Source organism: Ranitomeya imitator, chromosome 1, assembly GCF_032444005.1.
Source record: "Ranitomeya imitator isolate aRanImi1 chromosome 1, aRanImi1.pri, whole genome shotgun sequence".
NCBI classification, from domain to species: Eukaryota; Metazoa; Chordata; class Amphibia; order Anura; family Dendrobatidae; genus Ranitomeya; species Ranitomeya imitator.
The window spans coordinates 337,363,507-337,384,516 of NC_091282.1; the positions used below are offsets into that span (position 1 = coordinate 337,363,507).

The 21,010-nt window shown below is 44.1% G+C and overlaps 1 protein-coding gene across 3 annotated transcripts in view; it reads right to left on the bottom strand.

Annotated features, from left to right (window-relative positions):
• Nucleotides 1-21,010, bottom strand: part of ACACB (acetyl-CoA carboxylase beta) — a 295,391-nt gene that overhangs the window by 159,411 nt on the left and 114,970 nt on the right. For all 3 annotated transcript variants that reach the window (XM_069759519.1, XM_069759501.1, XM_069759510.1), the window contains exons 4-11: nucleotides 16,919-17,057; nucleotides 16,581-16,690; nucleotides 15,844-15,925; nucleotides 4,056-4,154; nucleotides 3,873-3,982; nucleotides 3,672-3,782; nucleotides 3,324-3,533; nucleotides 2,537-2,707 (exon numbers count right to left, since the gene is read on the bottom strand). In XM_069759519.1, coding sequence (XP_069615620.1) covers nucleotides 2,537-2,707; nucleotides 3,324-3,533; nucleotides 3,672-3,782; nucleotides 3,873-3,982; nucleotides 4,056-4,154; nucleotides 15,844-15,925; nucleotides 16,581-16,690; nucleotides 16,919-17,057 — 1,032 coding nt within the window. The remainder of the gene's footprint in view (nucleotides 1-2,536; nucleotides 2,708-3,323; nucleotides 3,534-3,671; nucleotides 3,783-3,872; nucleotides 3,983-4,055; nucleotides 4,155-15,843; nucleotides 15,926-16,580; nucleotides 16,691-16,918; nucleotides 17,058-21,010) is intronic.

Genomic DNA, 21,010 nt, shown 5'->3' on the forward strand with positions numbered 1-21,010 from the left:
CTGTGCAGGGCGATTGGCATTTGCCAGAGAACACCAAGATTGGCATATTAGACATTGGCGCCCTGCACCCATTCCGCTGCCTGCAACATGTTCCAGAATGACAGGTTTGGCAGTGGGTTAGTAATGGTGTGGGGAGGCATTTCTTTGGAGAGCCACACAGCCCTCCATGAGCTAGCCAGAGGTACCCTTGCCTGCCATTAGGTACCGGGATGAGATCCTCTGACCCACTGTGAGACCATATTGCAGGTGCACTGGGTTTCTTCTGATGCATGACAATGCTAGGCCTCATGTGGCTGAAGCGTGTCAGCAGTTCCTACATGATGAAGGCATTGATGCTATGGACTAGCCCTCCCGTTCCCAGGGCCTGAATCCAAACGAGCGCATCTGGGATATCATGTCTTGTTCCATCCACGAATTGCACCACACCACAGACTGACCCAGTTGACTGATGCTTTAATCCAGATCTGGGAGGAGATCCCTCAGAAGAACATTCGCCGACTCATAAGGAGCATGCCCAGGCATTGTAGGGAGGTCATGCTGGCATATAGAGGCCACACACTACTGAGTATTATATCCTTGTCTTGAGGAATTTCCACTGAAGGTGGGTCAGCCTGTAATTTGATCTCTATTTTGATTTTGAGTAAAATTCCAAATTCAGACCTCCACGGGATATTAATTTTGATTTACATTGATCATTTTTGTACTTTATTGTTCTCAACGCATTCCATTATGTAATGAATACAGATTTGCAACTGGAATATTTCTTTCAGTGATATCTAGGATGTGGTATTTTAGTGTTCCCTTTATTTTTTGAGCAGTGTATTTTTGTAAGCAGATCACCCCTCATTGTAGTTGCTCCACCCTCTAGATAGTTGATGGTAAGCCTTTATTAACTCAGAATGCACCGAGATAGGAGGAGAAGCAGAGTGCCGGGGAACAGGACCGAGGTGAGTATGTGTTTTTTTTTAAGTTATTTATGTATATGTTTGGCTGCACATGGGGAGGCTATGGGGGGTCTTACTGTGGACATGAGTAGACTATGGGTGTCTTACTGTGGACAAGAGGCGGCTATGGGTGCCTTACTGTGGACATGAGGAGGCTATGGGTGTTTTACTGTGGACATGGGGAGACTATGAGGGTCTTACTGTGGACATGGGGAAGCTGTGTGCGCCTCATATGGAGGTCATGGGGAGGCTGTGTGGGCCTCACATGCAGGACACGGGGAGGCTGAGTGGGCCTCATATGGAGGACATGGGGAGGCTGTGTGGGCCTCACATGCAGGACACGGGTAGGCTGAGTGGGCCTCATATGGAGGACATGGGGAGGCTGTGTGGGCCTCACGTGCAGGACACGGGGAGGCTGAGTGGGCCTCATGTGCTGGACATGGAGAGGCTGTGTGGGCCTCATGTGCTGGACATGGGGAGGCTGTGTGGGCCTCATGTGCTGGACATGGGGAGGCTGTGTGGGCCTCATGTGCTGGACATGGGGAGGCTGTGTGGGCCTCATGTGCTGGACATGGGGAGGCTGTGTGGGTCTCATATACTGGACATTGAGGGGGGCTGTGGTGGCTCATACGATATATAGAAGAGGCTGTATTTGGGTTCAAACGGTATATGGGGTAATGTTGGCATACTTAATTCTGCTCAATATTGAATGATAATTTTAATTATATTAATAATTATATGTTGATAGTAATATTGAGCTTAATTCATTTCAGCCTATTGATTCAGTCCACCACAACAGTCACGGACTCTCATGTGGCCCCCCTCGGGAAAATTAATTGCCCACCCCTGCCTAATAGGGTATTTTATTCTGGATTTTCTAAATTAGACAATCCCTTTAACCCCTTCATGAAAGGACGATTTTTCATTTTTGAGCATTAAATTTTTTCCTTGTCTTGTTCTAAGAGCCATAACTTTTTAATATTTCCATCAACACAGCAGTAAGAGGGCTTGGGTTTTGAGGCACAAATTGCAGCTTTGAATGATTAAAAAATTCCAATACAAGAAATGGTGTAGACACCCACCATTTAGAATAACAACAACTTTACTACACAACAAAAGAAATGAAGGAGTAAAACACACAGGACAGTCTTCCAAAAATAGATAAAAACACTTAAAACCATACTAGTCAGATACAGATAGTGTGAACTGAACCTATGGTCCGAAACATTTCCTCACAAATATGGTGAAACCCACTATAATATTAACAAGACGTGCTAATCCCTAAACCTAAACAATAAGATGTTAAGTATCAGACTAAAGAAAAATAGGTAAAATAAGTATGCAAGCTCGCTCCATACACCACAACTGTGACGTACAGTTTACTTTAGGGTGTGCAAAGTGGTAAAGACTAATTGCAACATTGAACTTGGCAATCTTAGCTTTTTACTATCCAATAGTCACAACTAGAAATGGCCAGTGGATGATTCATAGGAAAATTCAGAAAATTAAAAAAAAGGAATTCAATCTCAAGCAAAATGAAATGAACAGATAAAGAACGAACATGAGAAAAATAGCAGCAGTTTATTGTATACCTGCAACTGAGCAGCAGGAAGGTTGACATCACAAATCATTTCAGTACAGGGATGCTCCACCTGCAGTCTTGGGTTCAGCTCCAGAAAGTGGAAGCTCCCGTCTTCACTGTACAGATACTCGACCGTGCCCGCGCTAACATATCCTACCATCTTAGCCAGGCGTACTGCACACTGCAGAAGAGGAAAGATAGGTGTAATATGTACACACCAAATAGGTGAATATTAGGAGTCACATATATTTCTGTTATGTCATCTGGAACTTTAGTATCCAGGTTAGTGAAGGTCATTATGTAATCAGAGTTATAAAATAAGATCTATTTTGCAATTTATGCAAAACCAGTTAAATCCTCAAATTCTATTAACCTGCAGACATAAGGTTAATCTGCAGGTTAACCGCGCAACAAAGCTGTCCGGCTACCTTATTGAAAAAGTGGCTACTGGGAAGAAATTAACTTTATTCCTGCCTGCAGCCACCATTCATAAAGGCATACCCAAAGCAGTTTCGGTCACCCCTCACAGCACTGTGAATGGCGACTTAAGCATGCCCCAGTACAGAACAACTGCATAGCAAACTGTCAATCAAAGCACTATGGCATGCTTACAGCCATCGTTCACTGCATACTTATCGATGATTGCAGTCGCTATTAACCTACAGATTAACCAGATTATGTACAAATCTTCCTATTTCCACTAAAACTGATTAGCAACCTAGTGTTTATATAATGTGGCAATATCTACCCACAGTCAGTCACTAGCTAACGGCAAGCACATATAAACACAGTCCCACCTGTTCCATATATTCAAAGACAGAAGGAGCAGCAACAGTGGCTGGGGCTTCTTCAATAATTTTTTGGTGTCGGCGCTGTATGGAGCAATCGCGACCAAAGAGAGAAATCGCGTTTCCAAAGTGATCTGCTAAAATTTGGACTTCCAGGTGCCTGGCGTGCTCAGCTAACTTCATTACAAAAACTGGGGACCCAGGGATCTCTGTCTGAACCTGTGCAAAAAACAAAAACAGAAAACATATATATTGTAAAGCAAAAATAATGTAATTTACGTGTAATATTGAACTGATGACACAGCTGCTGATTACTTCTATCAAACTAGGCATGACTGCCCTTAAGAGAGGTCCCACCTGTCTAAAGAGATTGGGAAAATCTTCTGCTCGTTCTGCCATTCGGATGCCTTTGCCACCACCACCTTCAGATGCTTTTATCATTACTGGGTAACCAATTCTTTCTGCAGACTGGATAAATCAGTTGAAATTAATATACCTATGTTCATTAAACACCGTCAGCTCCAATTTGATAATCATCACTGAGGAAAACCTCTTTACCTCTAATCCCTCATCCACATCTTTCACACAACCACGCTCATATACTTCAGAAGGGACGCCAATGATGCTTGGCTGCTCCTGGTCTTCTATCTCACATACTAATGTAAGACCTAAAGCAGACGGCATAATTAGAACGTTTGCATGAAGAAATAAAGGAGCTAACATTATGTGTAAATTTCTTACCATCTCCGCTCCAAGACAGTGTGGGGATTCCAACAGTCTGAGCAACAATTGTTGAGGCCACTTTATCTCCTAGTGCCCACATTGCTTGACTGGGGGGACCTAGATTAAATGACATGATGGATTTATAGCTATTTCTACAACAGCATTTTAGAAGCAAGCAAACTGGTTAGACTTTTTAAGGCAAAGCTGCTTCAGGAAAACGCTGGCAGTGGTTTTCCCAAAGGGACTTTCCCCAAGTCCTTTCAGATGTTTTTTGGCAGCTCCACCACCAATCTCTTTTGCGAAAAAAATACTTTTTAAGCACAAAAAACAGCAAGTGGTTTAAAGATTTGACACAAGATAGAACTTGTGTAAAGAAAAGCCAGTTTGACATTGTTATGTTCATTTTATATGGCCCCATGTGCACATACCCCAAAGGTGTTTTCTTAGAATACAAGGCTATTAATTGTACAGGCCTGGAAAACCCCAAAGCATTGTGGGCCCTTCAGTCAGCAGATCGCAAGGTTGCTGGGATTTGTACTGCCTCGCCCAAGCTGATTTTAATTGCCCATCTTAACCCCTTTCTGACATATGACGTACTATACCGTCGAGGTGGGGTGGGCCCGTATGACCACCGACGGGATAGTACGTCATATGCGATCGGCAGCGCTCTCGAGGGGAGCGCGGCCGATCGCGGCCAGGTGTCAGCTGCCTATCGCAGCTGACATCCGGCACTAAGTGCCAGGAGCGGTCACGGACCGCCCCCGCCACATTAACCCCCGGCACACCGCGATCAAACATGATCGCAGTGTGCCGGCGGTGCAGGGAAGCATCGCGCAGGAAGGGGGCTCCCTGTGGGCTTCCCTGAGCCCCCCCGCAGCAACGCGATGTGATCGCGTTGCTGCGAAGGTCTGCCTACCTCCCTCCCTGTAGCAGGCCCGGATCCAAAATGGCCGCGGCATCCGGGTCCTGCAGGGAGGGAGATGGCTTCACAGTGCCTGCTCAGAGCAGGCGCTTGGTAAGCCTGCAGCACTGTAAGTCAGATCGGTGATCTGACAGAGTGCTGTGCAAACTGTCAGATCATTGATCTGTGATGTCCCCCCCTGGGACAAAGTAAAAAAAAAAAAAAATGTCCTAATATGTAAAAAAAAAAAAAAAAAAAAAATCCTAAAAAATGAAAAAAAAAAAAAATTATTATTCCCAAAAACACATTTCTTTATCTAAATAAAAAAGAAAACACAATAATAGTACACATATTTAGTATCGCCGCGTCCGTAACGACCCGACCTATAAAACTGGCCCACTAGTTAACCCCTTCAGTAAACACCGTAAGAAAAAAAAAACACGAGGCAAAAAACAACGCTTTATTATCATACCGCCGAACAAAAAGTGGAATAACACGCGATCAAAAAGACGGATATAAATAACCATGGTACCGCTGAAAACGTCATCTTGTCCCGCAAAAAACGAGCCGCCATACATTATCATCAGTAAAAAAATAAAAAAGTTATAGTCCTGAGAATAAAGCGATGCAAAAATACTGTATTTTCTGGCGTAAGACTACTTTTTAACCCTTGAAAATATTCTCAAAAGTCGGGTATCGTCTTATACGCCAGGTGTCGTCTTATAGGGCAGGTGCAGAGTAATCTGCGGTCGCTGCATATTGTGGGGGGAGCGACCCCAATGACAAGGAGAGGGGGCACCTCACCGGGAAGGTGTAAGTGAAGCAGAGGCAGAGAAGGAGATAATAGGATACAAGGGTAAGCCAGATTAGTGAAAGAGGAGTGTTTTTCTAGGCACAGCACCGCTCTCTCTCTTGTTTGCATAACCCTGGCATCCCAGACGCTGACAGTTTGCTTCACATACACCTTCCTGGTGAGGCGCTCCCTCACCTCGTCATCGGGACCACTCCCCCCCACTATATACTTCGACCGCAGATTGCTCCGCCGACACCCGACATATAAGACAACCCCTGACTTTTGAGAAGATTTTATATTTTAACTGGAATAGTTGGGGGTCGTCTTATACGCCGGAAAATACGGTAATTATTTTTTCTATAGTTTTTATCATATAAAAGCGCCAAAACATAAAAAAAGATATAAATGAGGTATCGCTGTAATCGTACTGACCCGAAGAATAAAACTGCTTTATCAATTTTACCAAACGCGGAACGGTATAAACGCCTCCCCGAAAAGAAATTCATGAATAGCTGTTTTTTGGTCATTCTGTCTCACAAAAATCGGAATAAAAAGCGATCAAAAAATGTCACGTGCCCAAAAATGTTACCAATAAAAACGTCAACTCGTCCCGCAAAAAACAAGACCTCAGATGACTCTGAAGACCAAAATATGGAAAAATTATAGCTCTCAAAATGTGGTAACGCAAAAAATATTTTTTGCAATAAAAAGCGTCTTTCAGTGTGTGACGGCTGCCAATCATAAAAATCCGCTAAAAAACCCGCTATAAAAGTAAATCAAACCCCCCTTCATCACCCCCTTAGTTAGGGAAAAATGAAAAAAATGTATTTATTTCCATTTTCCCATTAGGGCTAGGGTAGGGGCTAGGGCTAGGGTTAGGGCTAGGGTTGGGGCTAGGGTTAGGGTTGGGGCTAAAGTTAGGGTTAGGGTTGGGGCTAAAGTTACGGTTAGGGTTTAGATTACATTTATGGTTGGGAATAGGGTTGGGATTAGGGTTAGGGGTGTGTCAGGGTTAGAGGTGTGGTTAGGGTTAATGTTGGGATTAGGGTTAGGGGTGTGTTTGGATTAGGGTTTCAGTTATAATTTGGGTGGTTTCCACTGTTTAGGCACATCAGGGGCTCTCCAAACGCGACATGGCGTCCGATCTCAATTCCAGCCAATTCTGCGTTGAAAAAGTAAAACAGTGCTCCTTCCCTTCAGACGTCTCCAATGTGCCCAAACAGGGGTTTACCTCAACATATGGGGTATCAGCGTACTCAGGACAAATTGGACAACAAATTTTGGGGTCCAATTTCTCCTGTTACCCTTGGGAAAATACAAAACTGGGGACTAAAAAATTTTTGTGGGAAAAAAAAAGATTTTTTATTTTCACGGCTCTGCGTTATAAATCGGCATCCCTCACGGTGTGCAAAACCACATTCAAGAAGTTCATTAACCCTTCAGGTGCTTCACGAGAACTATAACAATGTGGAAGGAAAAAATGAACATTTTACTTTTTTCACAAAAAATTTACTTTGGAACCACTTTTTTTTTTTATTTCCACTAGAGTATCAGGAAAAATGGAACACAAAATTTGTTGTGCAATTTCTTCTGAGTACGCCAGTGGGGGAAAGTCTTGGAGCATGGCAGGGTTCAGAAGGGAAGGAGCACCATTAAACTTTTTGAATGCAAAATTTGCTGGAATCAACTGCGGAAGCCATCTCGCATTTGGAGATGTACCTAAACCGTGGAACCCCCCAATTCTAACTCCAACCCTAACCCCAACACACCCATAACCCTAATCCCAACCCTACCCCCAACACACCCCTAATCCTAACCAAAAACCTAACCCTAACACACCCATACCCCTAATCCCAACCCTAATCCCAACCCTAACCCCAACCATAACCACAACCCTAACCTAGCTTGAGCCCAACCCTGTTATGCTGTGCTATCAGGCAACACAGTGTGCAGTAATCAGCGCACATACAGTGATATGGCAATAACCCAAAAACAATAGCACAAGCTCTGAGACGTGGAATCTCTGCAGACTGCAATACCTGAACCTATCCTCACACAACTAAAAGCAGCAGTGGATTGCGCCTAACACTACCTATGCAACTCGGCACTGCCTGAGGAGCTGACTAGCCTGAAGATAGAAATATAAGCCTGACTTGCCTCAGAGAAATATCCCAAAGGAATAGGCAGCCCCCCACATATAATGACTGTTAGCAAGATGAAAAGACAAAACGTAGGAATGAAATAGATTCAGCAAAGTGAGGCCCGATATTCTAGACAGAGCGAGGATAGCAAAGAGAACTATGCAGTCTACAAAAAACCCTAAAGCAGAACCACGCAAAGGGGGGCAAAAAGACCCACCGTGCCGAACTAACGGCACGGCGGTGCACCCTTTGCGTCTCAGAGCTTCCAGCAAAAGAGAATAGCACAGCTGGACAGAAAAAAACGGAAACAAAAACAAAGTAACACTTATCTAGCAGAGCAGCAGGCCACAGGAAAGATGCAGAGCTCAGATCCAACACTGGAACATTGACAAGGAGCAAGGAAGACAGACTCAGGTGGAGTTAAATAGCAAGGCAGCCAACGAGCTCACCAAAACACCTGAGGGAGGAAGCCCAGAGGCTGCAATACCACTTGTGACCACAGGAGTGAATTCAGCCACAGAATTCACAACAGTACCCCCCCCTTGAGGAGGGGTCACTGAACCCTCACCAGAACCCCCAGGCCGACCAGGATGAGCCACATGAAAGGCACGAACAAGATCTGGGGCATGGACATCAGAGGCAAAAACCCAGGAATTATCCTCCTGAGCATAACCCTTCCATTTGACCAGATACTGGAGTTTCCGTCTAGAGACACGAGAATCCAAAATTTTCTCCACAATATAATCCAATTCCCCCTCCACCAAAACAGGGGCAGGAGGCTCCACAGATGGAACCATAGGTGCCACGTATCTTCTCAACAACGACCTATGGAATACATTATGTATGGAAAAGGAGTCTGGGAGGGTCAGACGAAAAGACACCGGATTGAGAATCTCAGAAATCCTATACGGACCAATAAAACGAGGTTTAAATTTAGGAGAGGAAACCTTCATAGGAATATGACGAGAAGATAACCAAACCAGATCCCCAACACGAAGTCGAGGACCCACACGGCGTCTACGATTAGCGAAAAGCTGAGCCTTCTCCTGGGACAAGGTCAAATTGTCCACTACCTGAGTCCAGATCTGCTGCAACCTGTCCACCACAGAATCCACACCAGGACAGTCCGAAGACTCAACCTGTCCTGAAGAGAAACGAGGATGGAACCCAGAATTGCAGAAAAATGGAGAGACCAAGGTAGCCGAGCTGGCCCGATTATTAAGGGCGAACTCAGCCAACGGCAAAAATGACACCCAATCATCCTGGTCAGCAGAAACAAAACATCTCAGATATGTTTCCAAGGTCTGATTGGTTCGTTCGGTCTGGCCATTAGTCTGAGGATGGAAGGCCGAGGAAAAAGATAGGTCAATGCCCATCCTACCACAAAAGGCTCGCCAGAACCTCGAGACAAACTGGGAACCTCTGTCAGAAACAATATTCTCAGGAATGCCATGCAAACGAACCACATGCTGGAAGAACAAAGGCACCAAATCAGAGGAGGAAGGCAATTTAACCAAGGGCACCAGATGGACCATTTTAGAAAAGCGATCACAGACCACCCAAATGACCGACATCTTTTGAGAAACGGGAAGGTCAGAAATGAAATCCATCGAAATATGTGTCCAAGGCCTCTTCGGGACCGGCAAGGGCAAAAGCAACCCACTGGCACGTGAACAGCAGGGCTTAGCCCTAGCACAAATCCCACAGGACTGCACAAAAGCACGCACATCCCGTGACAGAGATGGCCACCAGAAGGATCTAGCCACTAACTCTCTGGTACCAAAGATTCCTGGATGACCAGCCAGCACCGAACAATGAAGTTCAGAGATAACTTTACTAGTCCACCTATCAGGGACGAACAGTTTCTCGGCAGGACAACGATCAGGTTTATTAGCCTGAAATTTCTGCAACACTCTCCGCAAATCAGGAGAGATGGCAGACACAATGACTCCTTCCTTGAGGATACTCGCCGGCTCAGATAACCCCGGAGAGTCGGGCACAAAACTCCTAGACAGAGCATCCGCCTTCACATTTTTAGAGCCCGGAAGGTACGAAATCACAAAATCAAAACGAGCAAAAAATAACGACCAACGGGCCTGTCTAGGATTCAAGCACTTGGCAGACTCGAGATAAGTAAGATTCTTATGATCAGTCAATACCACCACGCGATGCTTAGCTCCCTCAAGCCAATGACGCCACTCCTCGAATGCCCACTTCATGGCCAGCAACTCTCGGTTGCCCACATCATAATTACGCTCAGCAGCAGAAAATTTCCTGGAAAAGAAAGCACATGGTTTCAACACTGAGCAACCAGAACCTCTCTGTGACAAAACCGCCCCTGCTCCAATCTCAGAAGCATCAACCTCGACCTGGAACGGAAGAGAAACATCTGGTTGACACAACACAGGGGCACAGCAAAAACGACGCTTCAACTCCTGAAAAGCTTCCACGGCAGCAGAAGACCAATTAACCAAATCAGCACCCTTCTTGGTCAAATCGGTCAATGGTCTGGCAATGCTAGAAAAATTACAGATGAAGCGACGATAAAAATTAGCAAAGCCCAGGAATTTCTGCAGACTTTTCAGAGATGTCGGCTGAGTCCAATCCTGGATGGCCTGGACCTTAACCGGATCCATCTCGATAGTAGAAGGGGAAAAGATGAACCCCAAAAATGAAACTTTCTGCACACCGAAGAGACACTTTGATCCCTTCACGAACAAGGAATTAGCACGCAGTACCTGGAAAACCATTCTGACTTGCTTCACATGAGACTCCCAATCATCAGAGAAGATCAAAATGTCATCCAAGTAAACAATCAGGAATTTATCCAGATACTCACGGAAAATGTCATGCATAAAAGACTGAAAAACAGATGGAGCATTGGCAAGTCCGAACGGCATCACCAGATACTCAAAATGACCCTCGGGCGTATTAAATGCCGTTTTCCATTCATCTCCCTGCCTGATTCTCACCAGATTATACGCACCACGAAGATCAATCTTAGTAAACCAACTAGCCCCCTTAATCCGAGCAAAAGTCAGATATCAATGGCAAGGGATACTGAAACTTAACAGTGATCTTATTAAGAAGGTGGTAATCAATACACGGTCTTAGCGAACCATCCTTTTTGGCTACAAAAAAGAACCCTGCTCCCAATGGTGATGACGATGGGCGAATATGTCCCTTCTCCAGGGATTCTTTCACATAACTGCGCATAGCGGTGTGTTCAGGCACGGACAAATTAAATAAACGACCCTTAGGGAATTTACTACCAGGAATCAAATTGATAGCACAATCACAATTCCTATGCGGAGGTAGGGCATCAGACTTGGGCTCTTCAAATACATCCTGAAAGTCAGACAAGAACTCTGGGATGTCAGAAGGAATGGATGACGAAATAGACAAAAATGGAACATCACCATGTACTCCCTGACAACCCCAGCTGGTTACCGACATAGAGTTCCAATCTAATACTGGATTATGGGTTTGTAGCCATGGCAACCCCAACACGACCACATCATGCAGATTATGCAGTACCAGAAAGCGAATAACTTCCTGATGTGCAGGAGCCATGCACATGGTCAGCTGGGCCCAGTACTGAGGCTTATTCTTGGCCAAAGGTGTAGCATCAATTCCTCTCAACGGAATAGGACACCGCAAAGGCTCCAAGAAAAATCCACAACGTTTAGCATAATCCAAATCCATCAGATTCAGGGCAGCGCCTGAATCCACAAACGCCATGACAGAATACGATGACAAAGAGCATATCAAGGTAATGGACAGAAGGAATTTGGACTGTACAGTACCAATGACGGCAGAGCTATCGAACCGCCTAGTGCGCTTAGGACAATTAGAAATAGCATGAGTGGAATCACCACAGTAGAAACACAGCCTGTTCAGACGTCTGTGTTCTTGCCGTTCAACTTTAGTCATAGTCCTGTCGCACTGCATAGGCTCAGGTTTACTCTCAGACAATACCGCCAAATGGTGCACAGATTTACGCTCGCGCAAGCGTCGACTGATCTGAATGGCCAAAGACAAAGACTCATTCAAACCAGAAGGCATAGGAAATCCCACCATGACATCCTTAAGAGCCTCAGAGAGACCCTTTCTGAACAAAGCTGCCAGCGCAGATTCATTCCACTGAGTGAGTACTGACCATTTCCTAAATTTCTGACAATATACTTCTATATCATCCTGACCCTGGCACAAAGCCAGCAAATTTTTCTCAGCCTGATCCACTGAATTAGGCTCATCGTACAGCAATCCGAGCGCCAGGAAAAACGCATCGACACTACTCAATGCAGGGTCTCCTGGCGCAAGAGAAAATGCCCAGTCTTGAGGGTCGCCGCGCAAAAAAGAAATAATAATCAAAACCTGTTGAATAGGATTACCAGAAGAATGAGGTTTCAAGGCCAGAAATAGCTTACAATTATTTTTGAAACTTAGTTCTATCTCCAAAAAACAAATCAGGAATAGGAATTCTTGGTTCTAGCATAGATTTCTGATCAATAGTATCTTGAATCTTTTGTACATTTACAACGAGATTATCCATTGAAGAGCACAGAGCCTGAATATCCATGTCCACAGCTGTGTCCTGAAGCACTCTAATGTCTAGGGGAAAAAAAAAAAACTGAAGACAGAGCTGAGGAAAAAAAAATGATGTCAGGACTTCTTTTTTCCCTCTATTGAGAATCATTGGTTTGGCTCCTTGTACTGTTATGCTGTGCTATCAGGCAACACAGTGTGCAGTAATCAGCGCACATACAGTGATATGGCAATAACCCAAAAACAATAGAACAAGCTCTGAGACGTGGAATCTCTGCAGACTGCAATACCTGAACCTATCCTCACACAACTAAAAGCAGCAGTGGATTGCGCCTAACACTACCTATGCAACTCGGCACTGCCTGAGGAGCTGACTAGCCTGAAGATAGAAATATAAGCCTGACTTGCCTCAGAGAAATACCCCAAAGGAATAGGCAGCCCCCCACATATAATGACTGTTAGCAAGATGAAAAGACAAAACGTAGGAATGAAATAGATTCAGCAAAGTGAGGCCCGATATTCTAGACAGAGCGAGGATAGCAAAGAGAACTATGCAGTCTACAAAAAACCCTAAAGCAGAACCACGCAAAGGGGGGCAAAAAGACCCACCGTGCCGAACTAACGGCACGGCGGTGCACCCTTTGCGTCTCAGAGCTTCCAGCAAAAGAGAATAGCACAGCTGGACAGAAAAAACGGAAAAAAAAACAAAGTAACACTTATCTAGCAGAGCAGCAGGCCACAGGAAAGATGCAGAGCTCAGATCCAACACTGGAACATTGACAAGGAGCAAGGAAGACAGACTCAGGTGGAGTTAAATAGCAAGGCAGCCAACGAGCTCACCAAAACACCTGAGGGAGGAAGCCCAGAGGCTGCAATACCACTTGTGACCACAGGAGTGAATTCAGCCACAGAATTCACAACACAACCCTAGCCCTAATGGAAATAAATACATTTTCTTTTTATTTTATTATTTTTTACCTAACTGTGTGGGTTATAAAGGGGGGAAGAAATGCGGATGATATTTTGTTGTTTCTGGCTGACCCGGTTGCATCCTTGGAGGGAGCCATTGGGATTATTGAACGATTCGGATCAGTGTCGGGACTTAGGATAAATTGGAGTAAGTCTATCTTGTTTAAGGTGGACGATGTGGATGGGGAGCCATTGGAGGACGGGCGACTGGAGGTGACGAGTAAATTTAAGTACCTGGGAATATGGGTATCTATGCCGGTCACTGACTATATACATGAGAATCTGACTCCAATCTTGGGTGCCCTCAAGGCAAAAGCGGATGCATGGCTTAAGCTACATTTGTCTGTGGTAGGCAGGGTGAATCTTATCAAAATGATTCTGATGCCGAAAATACTGTATATTCTTCACAATGCGCCGCTTTGGATACCACGTGGGAAATTTAGACAGATCAACTCTCTGTTTAGGAATCTGATTTGGGGGAGGCAGCATCCGCGTATCAAACTGGAGACACTTCAGCGACCCAAGGATGATGGGGGTCTGGCATTGCCTAACCCTGAGTTGTACTTTCTTGCAGCCCAGAGTCAGCATTTAAGGGGCTGGGCGCATGAGGGGTCATCTGGGGCAGTACAGCGGTTGATGGAGGTGGTGACAAAAAGAAGGCCAGTGGTGCAATGTTTGGAGGATGGATCCTTGGAGAGTTTGGGGAAGCTATATCCGACTTTGCTGTTGATACGCAAGCTGTGGAGTAGATTGAGGCACATACGTGGGATCACCGACTTGACTAGATACTCGCCGCTATGGCATAATAACAATCTGAAAGAATTTGAGGCATTGGGGGTACTGATAGAGTGGTTGGGCAAAGGGATTCAGTATGTGTATCAAATAATTGAACAAGGTGAACTGAAATCATTTTCTTAATTGCAGGCGGAATTTGGTCTTGGGTCTGCAGGGGAGTATCAATATTTGCGGATGAGGCATGCCTTTGGAGCTCAGAGTAGGAACGGAGGTATTAGGATTCAAAGGGATATAGTACTGGAGTATGTGTGTAATGATGGGACGACTGGAGGAGTCGTATCCACTCTGTACAGGGATCTGTTGCACACTTTTCTATTGGGGTTTCCAATAATGGCAAGAGCTAAATGGGAAAGGGATTTGGGCCCAATAGATAACGAGACTTGGGAGTCGGTGTTGGAATGGATCCCAAGACTGTCGCTGAGTGAACCGTATAGACTGTCACAGCTCTATGTGATACACAGAGTTTATAAGTCTCCGATGGTGCTATATAAGGCAGGATTGCGTAATGACTCTGAATGTCCAAGGTGTAAGTCTACGGATGCAGACATTTTCCATATGATGTGGACATGTCCGAGGTTGGCTGTCTTCTGGGTGGTAGTTTTGAGTCGTATGGAAGGTGCGTATGGATGCACGGTGCCAAGGGATCCAGTTGTCTGTTTGTTGGGATGCGTGGATGAGATTGGAGTGGATAAACACCTAAAGATAGCTATAGCCAGATTGTTGTATATGGCTAGGAAGGTGATAGCTAGAAACTGGATTAGGGAAGAGCCGCCGTCAAGAGGAGAGTTCCTCCAGTATGTGAAGCAGGGCCTGACACTAGAAAAAGGGATTTATAAGAAGAAAGGGAAAACTGAAACGTTCAATAAAATGTGGTCTCCATGGATTGCTATGGGATAGTAATGTGAAGTGTGGCTTATACGAATGGTTGAGGGATTAGATACTCTATTGTTTTAATGATGGTAGTAATTAACAAGATGAGCTGCTTTGTGGGGTGGGGGTGGGGGGCTTTGGGATCGAAGGGGGCTGTTTGAAGGGGGAGGGGGGGGGAAATACTCTATATTGAAAATGTAAATGTAACATGTTAATTGCCTTGTTATTCTTAATAAAAATTTATTTGAATAAAAAAATAAAAAAAAAAGGGGGAAAGAAGACGCCGCTGGCATGGAGACTTCACGGGGGGATGCAGGGACACCGTAGGAAGATTGCAGGACCCGATTTCTCTCTCCTCTGATATGCGATCACATCAGAGGAAAAATTAAATGGGAAATAGGACTTTTTTTTTGCGGTCGACTTTTTTCTGGAAAAACCGACCCGAATCATGTTCTCTTGGGTCTCAGCTATCCCCGGCAGCCGAGACCCTGGAGAAATTCCTACTCTGGGGGGCCCTATACACTTAGTTCTCAGCGCCGTTACCCTTAAATGCCGCCGTTAAAAGGCGTATTGGCGGTCGTTAAGGGGTTAATAAATCGCAGCCAAAATAAAATATGCTACATCAAGAAGTCAGTAGCAAAGAGGCAAACGGAGGTAGCACATACAAGTCTTTCATAAAAGATTTAAAAAAGAAATAAATATGGATATTATAATGTCACAGAAAAATGCCCTCATGTCCTATGCAGCTTGTTCTTAAACCTCATCGTGTTTTGAACTATTTGACATTACCCATGAATGCAATGTTCTGTTTATGAAGTAGTTCGGGAAGTTTGGGATTTTCTGAGGCATGACCCCATCCTGCCCACACAGCCTGGAAGAAATTAAGGAAGAAAATAGAATTATAGCATGTATTTTAAATAAAGCTCGAGAACATTCACACAATTATAATGTCAGGAACAGTATGGAATAACTAGACAAGGTTATGGCAAGTTGCAACTTTGTCACCGTTATGGCCTCCATAAATTCTCATTCACAAGCAGCCAAAGGGCCGTAATATAATATTTACGATATTTATAATAAATGGCTAAAATTTGACTAAAGTTGAATTAGTTTTCTCTGTCGAAGCAGACAATGCCTTCTAAATTGCTAATGTAAAATAATAGCAGCCTCTAATCACCTTGGGTGGCGGCGCTGTTCCAGCAACATCTACGCAGAGTCTCCTGTGATTTTCTTATGTCACATCAACGCTGCAGCCAATCAGCGGTCGGTAATGGGCTGCTTTACTCTCACTTAAGGATAACAATTTTGTCAGAAGGAAGTAGCAAAAGCTGCTATCTGACGCTATCCAGATGTCAGTTACGTCTGAAGGACGAGAGTGAAGTGACCCATTAGCGACTGTTGATTAGAAGCTGGTCTCATGTGACATGTGATCCAGCACTGGTTCCGAGGTGAGTACATGCTGTTATTCCATGTGGGTGAAAAAGATGATTTAGAAATGGTTGTCCGATTTAAACATATACACATACCTGAACTGGAATCCTTTTCGCAATATCAACAATAAGCTCAACATTGGCATAGTTGTTATTATTTGACCCTCCTGGGACTGGAACATAGTGATCAGCCATCTTGATGTATTCTGCAGAAGAGACACGTGAAAGAATGAAAAAAAAAAAACAATTCAGTGAGCACCAAACATTTCTAAATCTCTAGAAATTTTCAGAATTACATCACCAGGGTACAGTAGTCTAATGCCTTCGACGTTCATATTTTTGCCAGAAAATTTGGAATGTGAAGTATAGAAAGCTCCTACAATTTTTCACATGGTACCAGAATTGGTAAATTGCCCGACTATAATGTACCATACCTGCATTTGCTTTAAGATCTTCAGGGGTGACCATAACCACAAAGCGTATTGCTCGCTCATTGCGGAACATTTCATAAGACCATCTCCGAATAGATCGCATACACTTGACGGCAGCAATGCCATTATTGGCTATGAGCACCTATAGGTAATGTAATAGAAAAAGATCTGAGTAACTAATAAATGAATATTAATATAGTTTTTTTATGCCTAACTGTGATTCTGACTCAGATAAGAGTCCAATACAGTACTAGAAGTGACAGTATTGCCTCATTTATTTCATGTGTTTAGCGTAAAGTGGTCCAATATTAACCACTCAATGACCATGTATGTAAAGGCATTAATAGCCAGACAAATTTTTATTTTGCCTCTCCACTCAGGACGCATAACTTTATTTTTTCACAAATGTGGCTGTACCAGGCTTAGTTTTATGCAGGACATATTCTATTAATTTGTAGTACTGTTTTCAGGTACATGGTTATTATTGTGTAATTTTTATAATTTTTCACAAATATTGAAAAAAAAAATATCGATGTTTAAGTTAGCTTTTTATTTATATTTTTACAGCTTATTTTTCACACGTCAGGCAGAAGGTCCAAGCGAGGGGACACTGATGAGAGAGGAGAGGAGAAATCTTGTATAATGAAGACAAAAAGGCAAGCGTACCCCCCTTAGCATGGAAGAGCAAGCTATAAAAGATGACTTTTGCTGAACAAGCCATCATCTAAGAGGCATACAGGTATGACCAATTTCAGCTGTATACAACCTGCATGCCCAAATTAATAACTCAAAAAGGGTAAGGATTCCCTTTAATCTCACAAATAAAATTTAAAATAGCATGTGGTTAAAACCCAGCACAGTAAATTTACAGCACTAGGTCGTTATTAGTTTATTGGAGAAAAATAAATCAGGTAATATGAGAGCAAAGGTAACAAAAGTAACCTCTGTTAAGTTGTACCTTGGTTTCAAGCTAAATTTGGGTCCACTGGAAGAGCACAACAAGAATCAAAGAAAGATACCGTTTCTGCTAAGAGACAGAGAGGGAGAGGACTAGAACTCTAGTGCCACCTATTGGAAGTAGCAATCCTAACAGTCAATGTCGACCCTTTAACGAGCCTTGTCACATGACTTAGGATCATAGCCAAACCAGAATCTCAATTTGCAGACACTGTTTTTCGGGGTACTGCCCTCCTAAGTCATGTGACAAGGCTCATTAAAGGGTCGACATTGATTGTTATGATTGCTACTTCCAATAGGTGGCACTAGAGTTCTAGTCCTCTTCCTCTCTGAAGAGACAATTTGCATATTTCCCAGAGGAGCATTGCGGCTTTAAGTCTCCTCACCTCGACATGCTTAACATGTCACTCTTCGCAAGGAGAAACTATACTTCTTGGATCCCTGCTAAGAGACACAATCACATAACGTGATATATTCTAAAGTGTCAGTCCATCTTGTCTCTACAGAGAAAAAGCAAAAGTCTTTCACAAAATACATAATTTTAACATGTTACACGAGGGAGATATCTGCCAATAACCTCTTGCAGAGCTGGGAAGAGCAGGACTATTCTCACTTCCGATTATTATTGCCATCAATATTTTCAAATTACCGTATATACTCGAGTAGAAGCCAACCCGAGTATAAGCCGACCCCCTAATTTTGCCACAAAAAAACTGGGAAAACTTAATGACTCTAGTATAAGCCTAGGGTGGAAAATGCAGCAGCTACTGGTAAATTTCAAAAATAAAAATAGATACCAATAAAAGTAAAATTAATTGAGACATCAGTAGTTTAAGTGTTTTTGAATAGAATATCCATATTGAATCAGGAGCCCCATATAATGCTCCATATACAGGTCCTTCTCAAAAAATTAGCATATAGTGTTAAATTTCATTATTTACCATAATGTAATGATTACAATTAAACTTTCATATATTATAGATTCATTATCCACCAACTGAAATTTGTCAGGTCTTTTATTGTTTTAATACTGATGATTTTGGCATATAACTCCTGATAACCCAAAAAACCTGTCTCAATAAATTAGCATATCAAGAAAAGGTTCTCTAAACGACCTATTACCCTAATCTTCTGAATCAACTAATTAACTCTAAACACATGCAAAAGATACCTGAGGCTTTTATAAACTCCCTGCCTGGTTCATTACTTAAAACCCCCATCATGGGTAAAGGTACTGTCACACTAGACGATATCGCTAGCGATCCGTGACGTTGCAGCGTCCTCGCTAGCGATATCGTCCAGTGTGACAGGCAGCAGCGATCAGGCCCCTGCTGTGCTGTCGCTGGTCGGGGAAGAAAGTCCAGAACTTTATTTGGTCGCTGGACTCCCCGTAGACATCGCTGAATCGGCGTGTGTGACACCGATTCAGCGATGTCTTTGCTGGTAACCAGGGTAAACATCGGGTAACTAAGCGCAGGGCCGCGCTTAGTAACCCGATGTTTACCCTGGTTACCATCCTAAAAGTAAAAAAACAAACACTACATACTTACCTACCGCTCTCTGTCCTCCAGCGCTGTGCTCTGCACTCCTCCTGCTCTGGCTGTGAGCGTCGGTCAGCCGGAAAGCAGAGCGGTGACGTCACCGCTCTGCTTTCTGGCTGCCCGGCGCTCACAGCCAGACCAGAGAAGCAGAGCGCCGAGGACAGACAGCGGAAGGTAAGTATGTAGCGTTTGTTTTTTTACTTTTTAGGATGGTAACCAGGGTAAACATCGGGTTACTAAGCGCGGCCCTGCGCTTAGTTACCCGATGTTTACCCTGGTTACCGGGGACCTCGGGATCGTTGGTCGCTGGAGAGCTGTCTGTGTGACAGCTCTCCAGCGACCAAACAGCGACGCTGCAGCGATCCAGATCGTTGTCGGTATCGCTGCAGCGTCGCTATGTGTGACGGTACCTTTAGACTAGCGACCTGACAGATGTCAAGAAGGCCATCATTGACACCCTCAAGCAAGAGGGTAAGACCCAGAAAGACATTTCTCAACAAATAGGCTGTTCCCAGAGTGCTGTATCAAGGCACCATCGATGGTAAGTCTGTTGGAAGGAAACAATGTGGCAGAAAACGCTGTACAACGAGAAGAGGAGACCGGACCCTGAGGAAGATTGTGGAGAAGGACCGATTCCAGACCTTGGGGAACCTGAGGAAGCAGTGGACTGAGTCTGGTGTGGAAACATCCAGAGCCACCGTGCACAGGCGTGTGCAGGAAATGGGCTACAGGTGCCGCATTCCCCAGGTAAAGCCACTTTTGAGCTACAGAGAAGCAGCACTGGACTGTTGCTAAGTGGTCCCAAGTACTTTTTTCTGATGAAAGCAAATTTTGCATGTCATTCGGAAATCAAGGTGCCAGAGTCTGGAGGAAGACTGGGGAGAAGGAAATGCCAAAATGCCTGAAGTCCAGTGTCAAGTACCCACAGTCAGTGATGGTGTGGGGTGCCATGTCAGCTGCTGGTGTTGGTCCACTGTGTTTCATCAAGGGCAGGGTCAATGCAGCTAGCTATCAGGAGATTTTGGAGCACTTCATGCTTCCATCGGCTGAAATGCTTTATGGAGATGAAGATTTCATTTTTCAGCACGACCTGGCACCTGCTCACAGTGCCAAAACCACTGGTAAATGGTTTACTCACCATGGTATTACTGTGCTCAATTGGCCTGCCAACTCTCCTGACCTGGACCCCATAGAGAATCTGTGGGATATTGTGAAGAGAAAGTTGAGAGACGCAAGACCCAACACTCTGGATGAGCTTAAGGCCGCTATTGAAGCATCCTGGGCCTCCATAACATCTCAGCAGTGTCACAGGCTGATTGCCTCCATGCCACGCCGCATTGAAGCAGTCATTTCTGCAAAAGGATTCCCGACCAAGCATTGAGTGCATAACTGAACATTATTATTTGATGGTTTTTTTGTTTGTTATTAAAAAACACTTTTATTTGATTGGATGGGTGAAATATGCTAATTTATTGAGACAGGTTTTTGGGTTATCAGTAGTTGTATGCCAAAATCATCAGTATTAAAACAATAAAAGACCTGACAAATTTCAGTTGGTGGATAATGAATCTATAATATATGAAAGTTTAATTGTAAT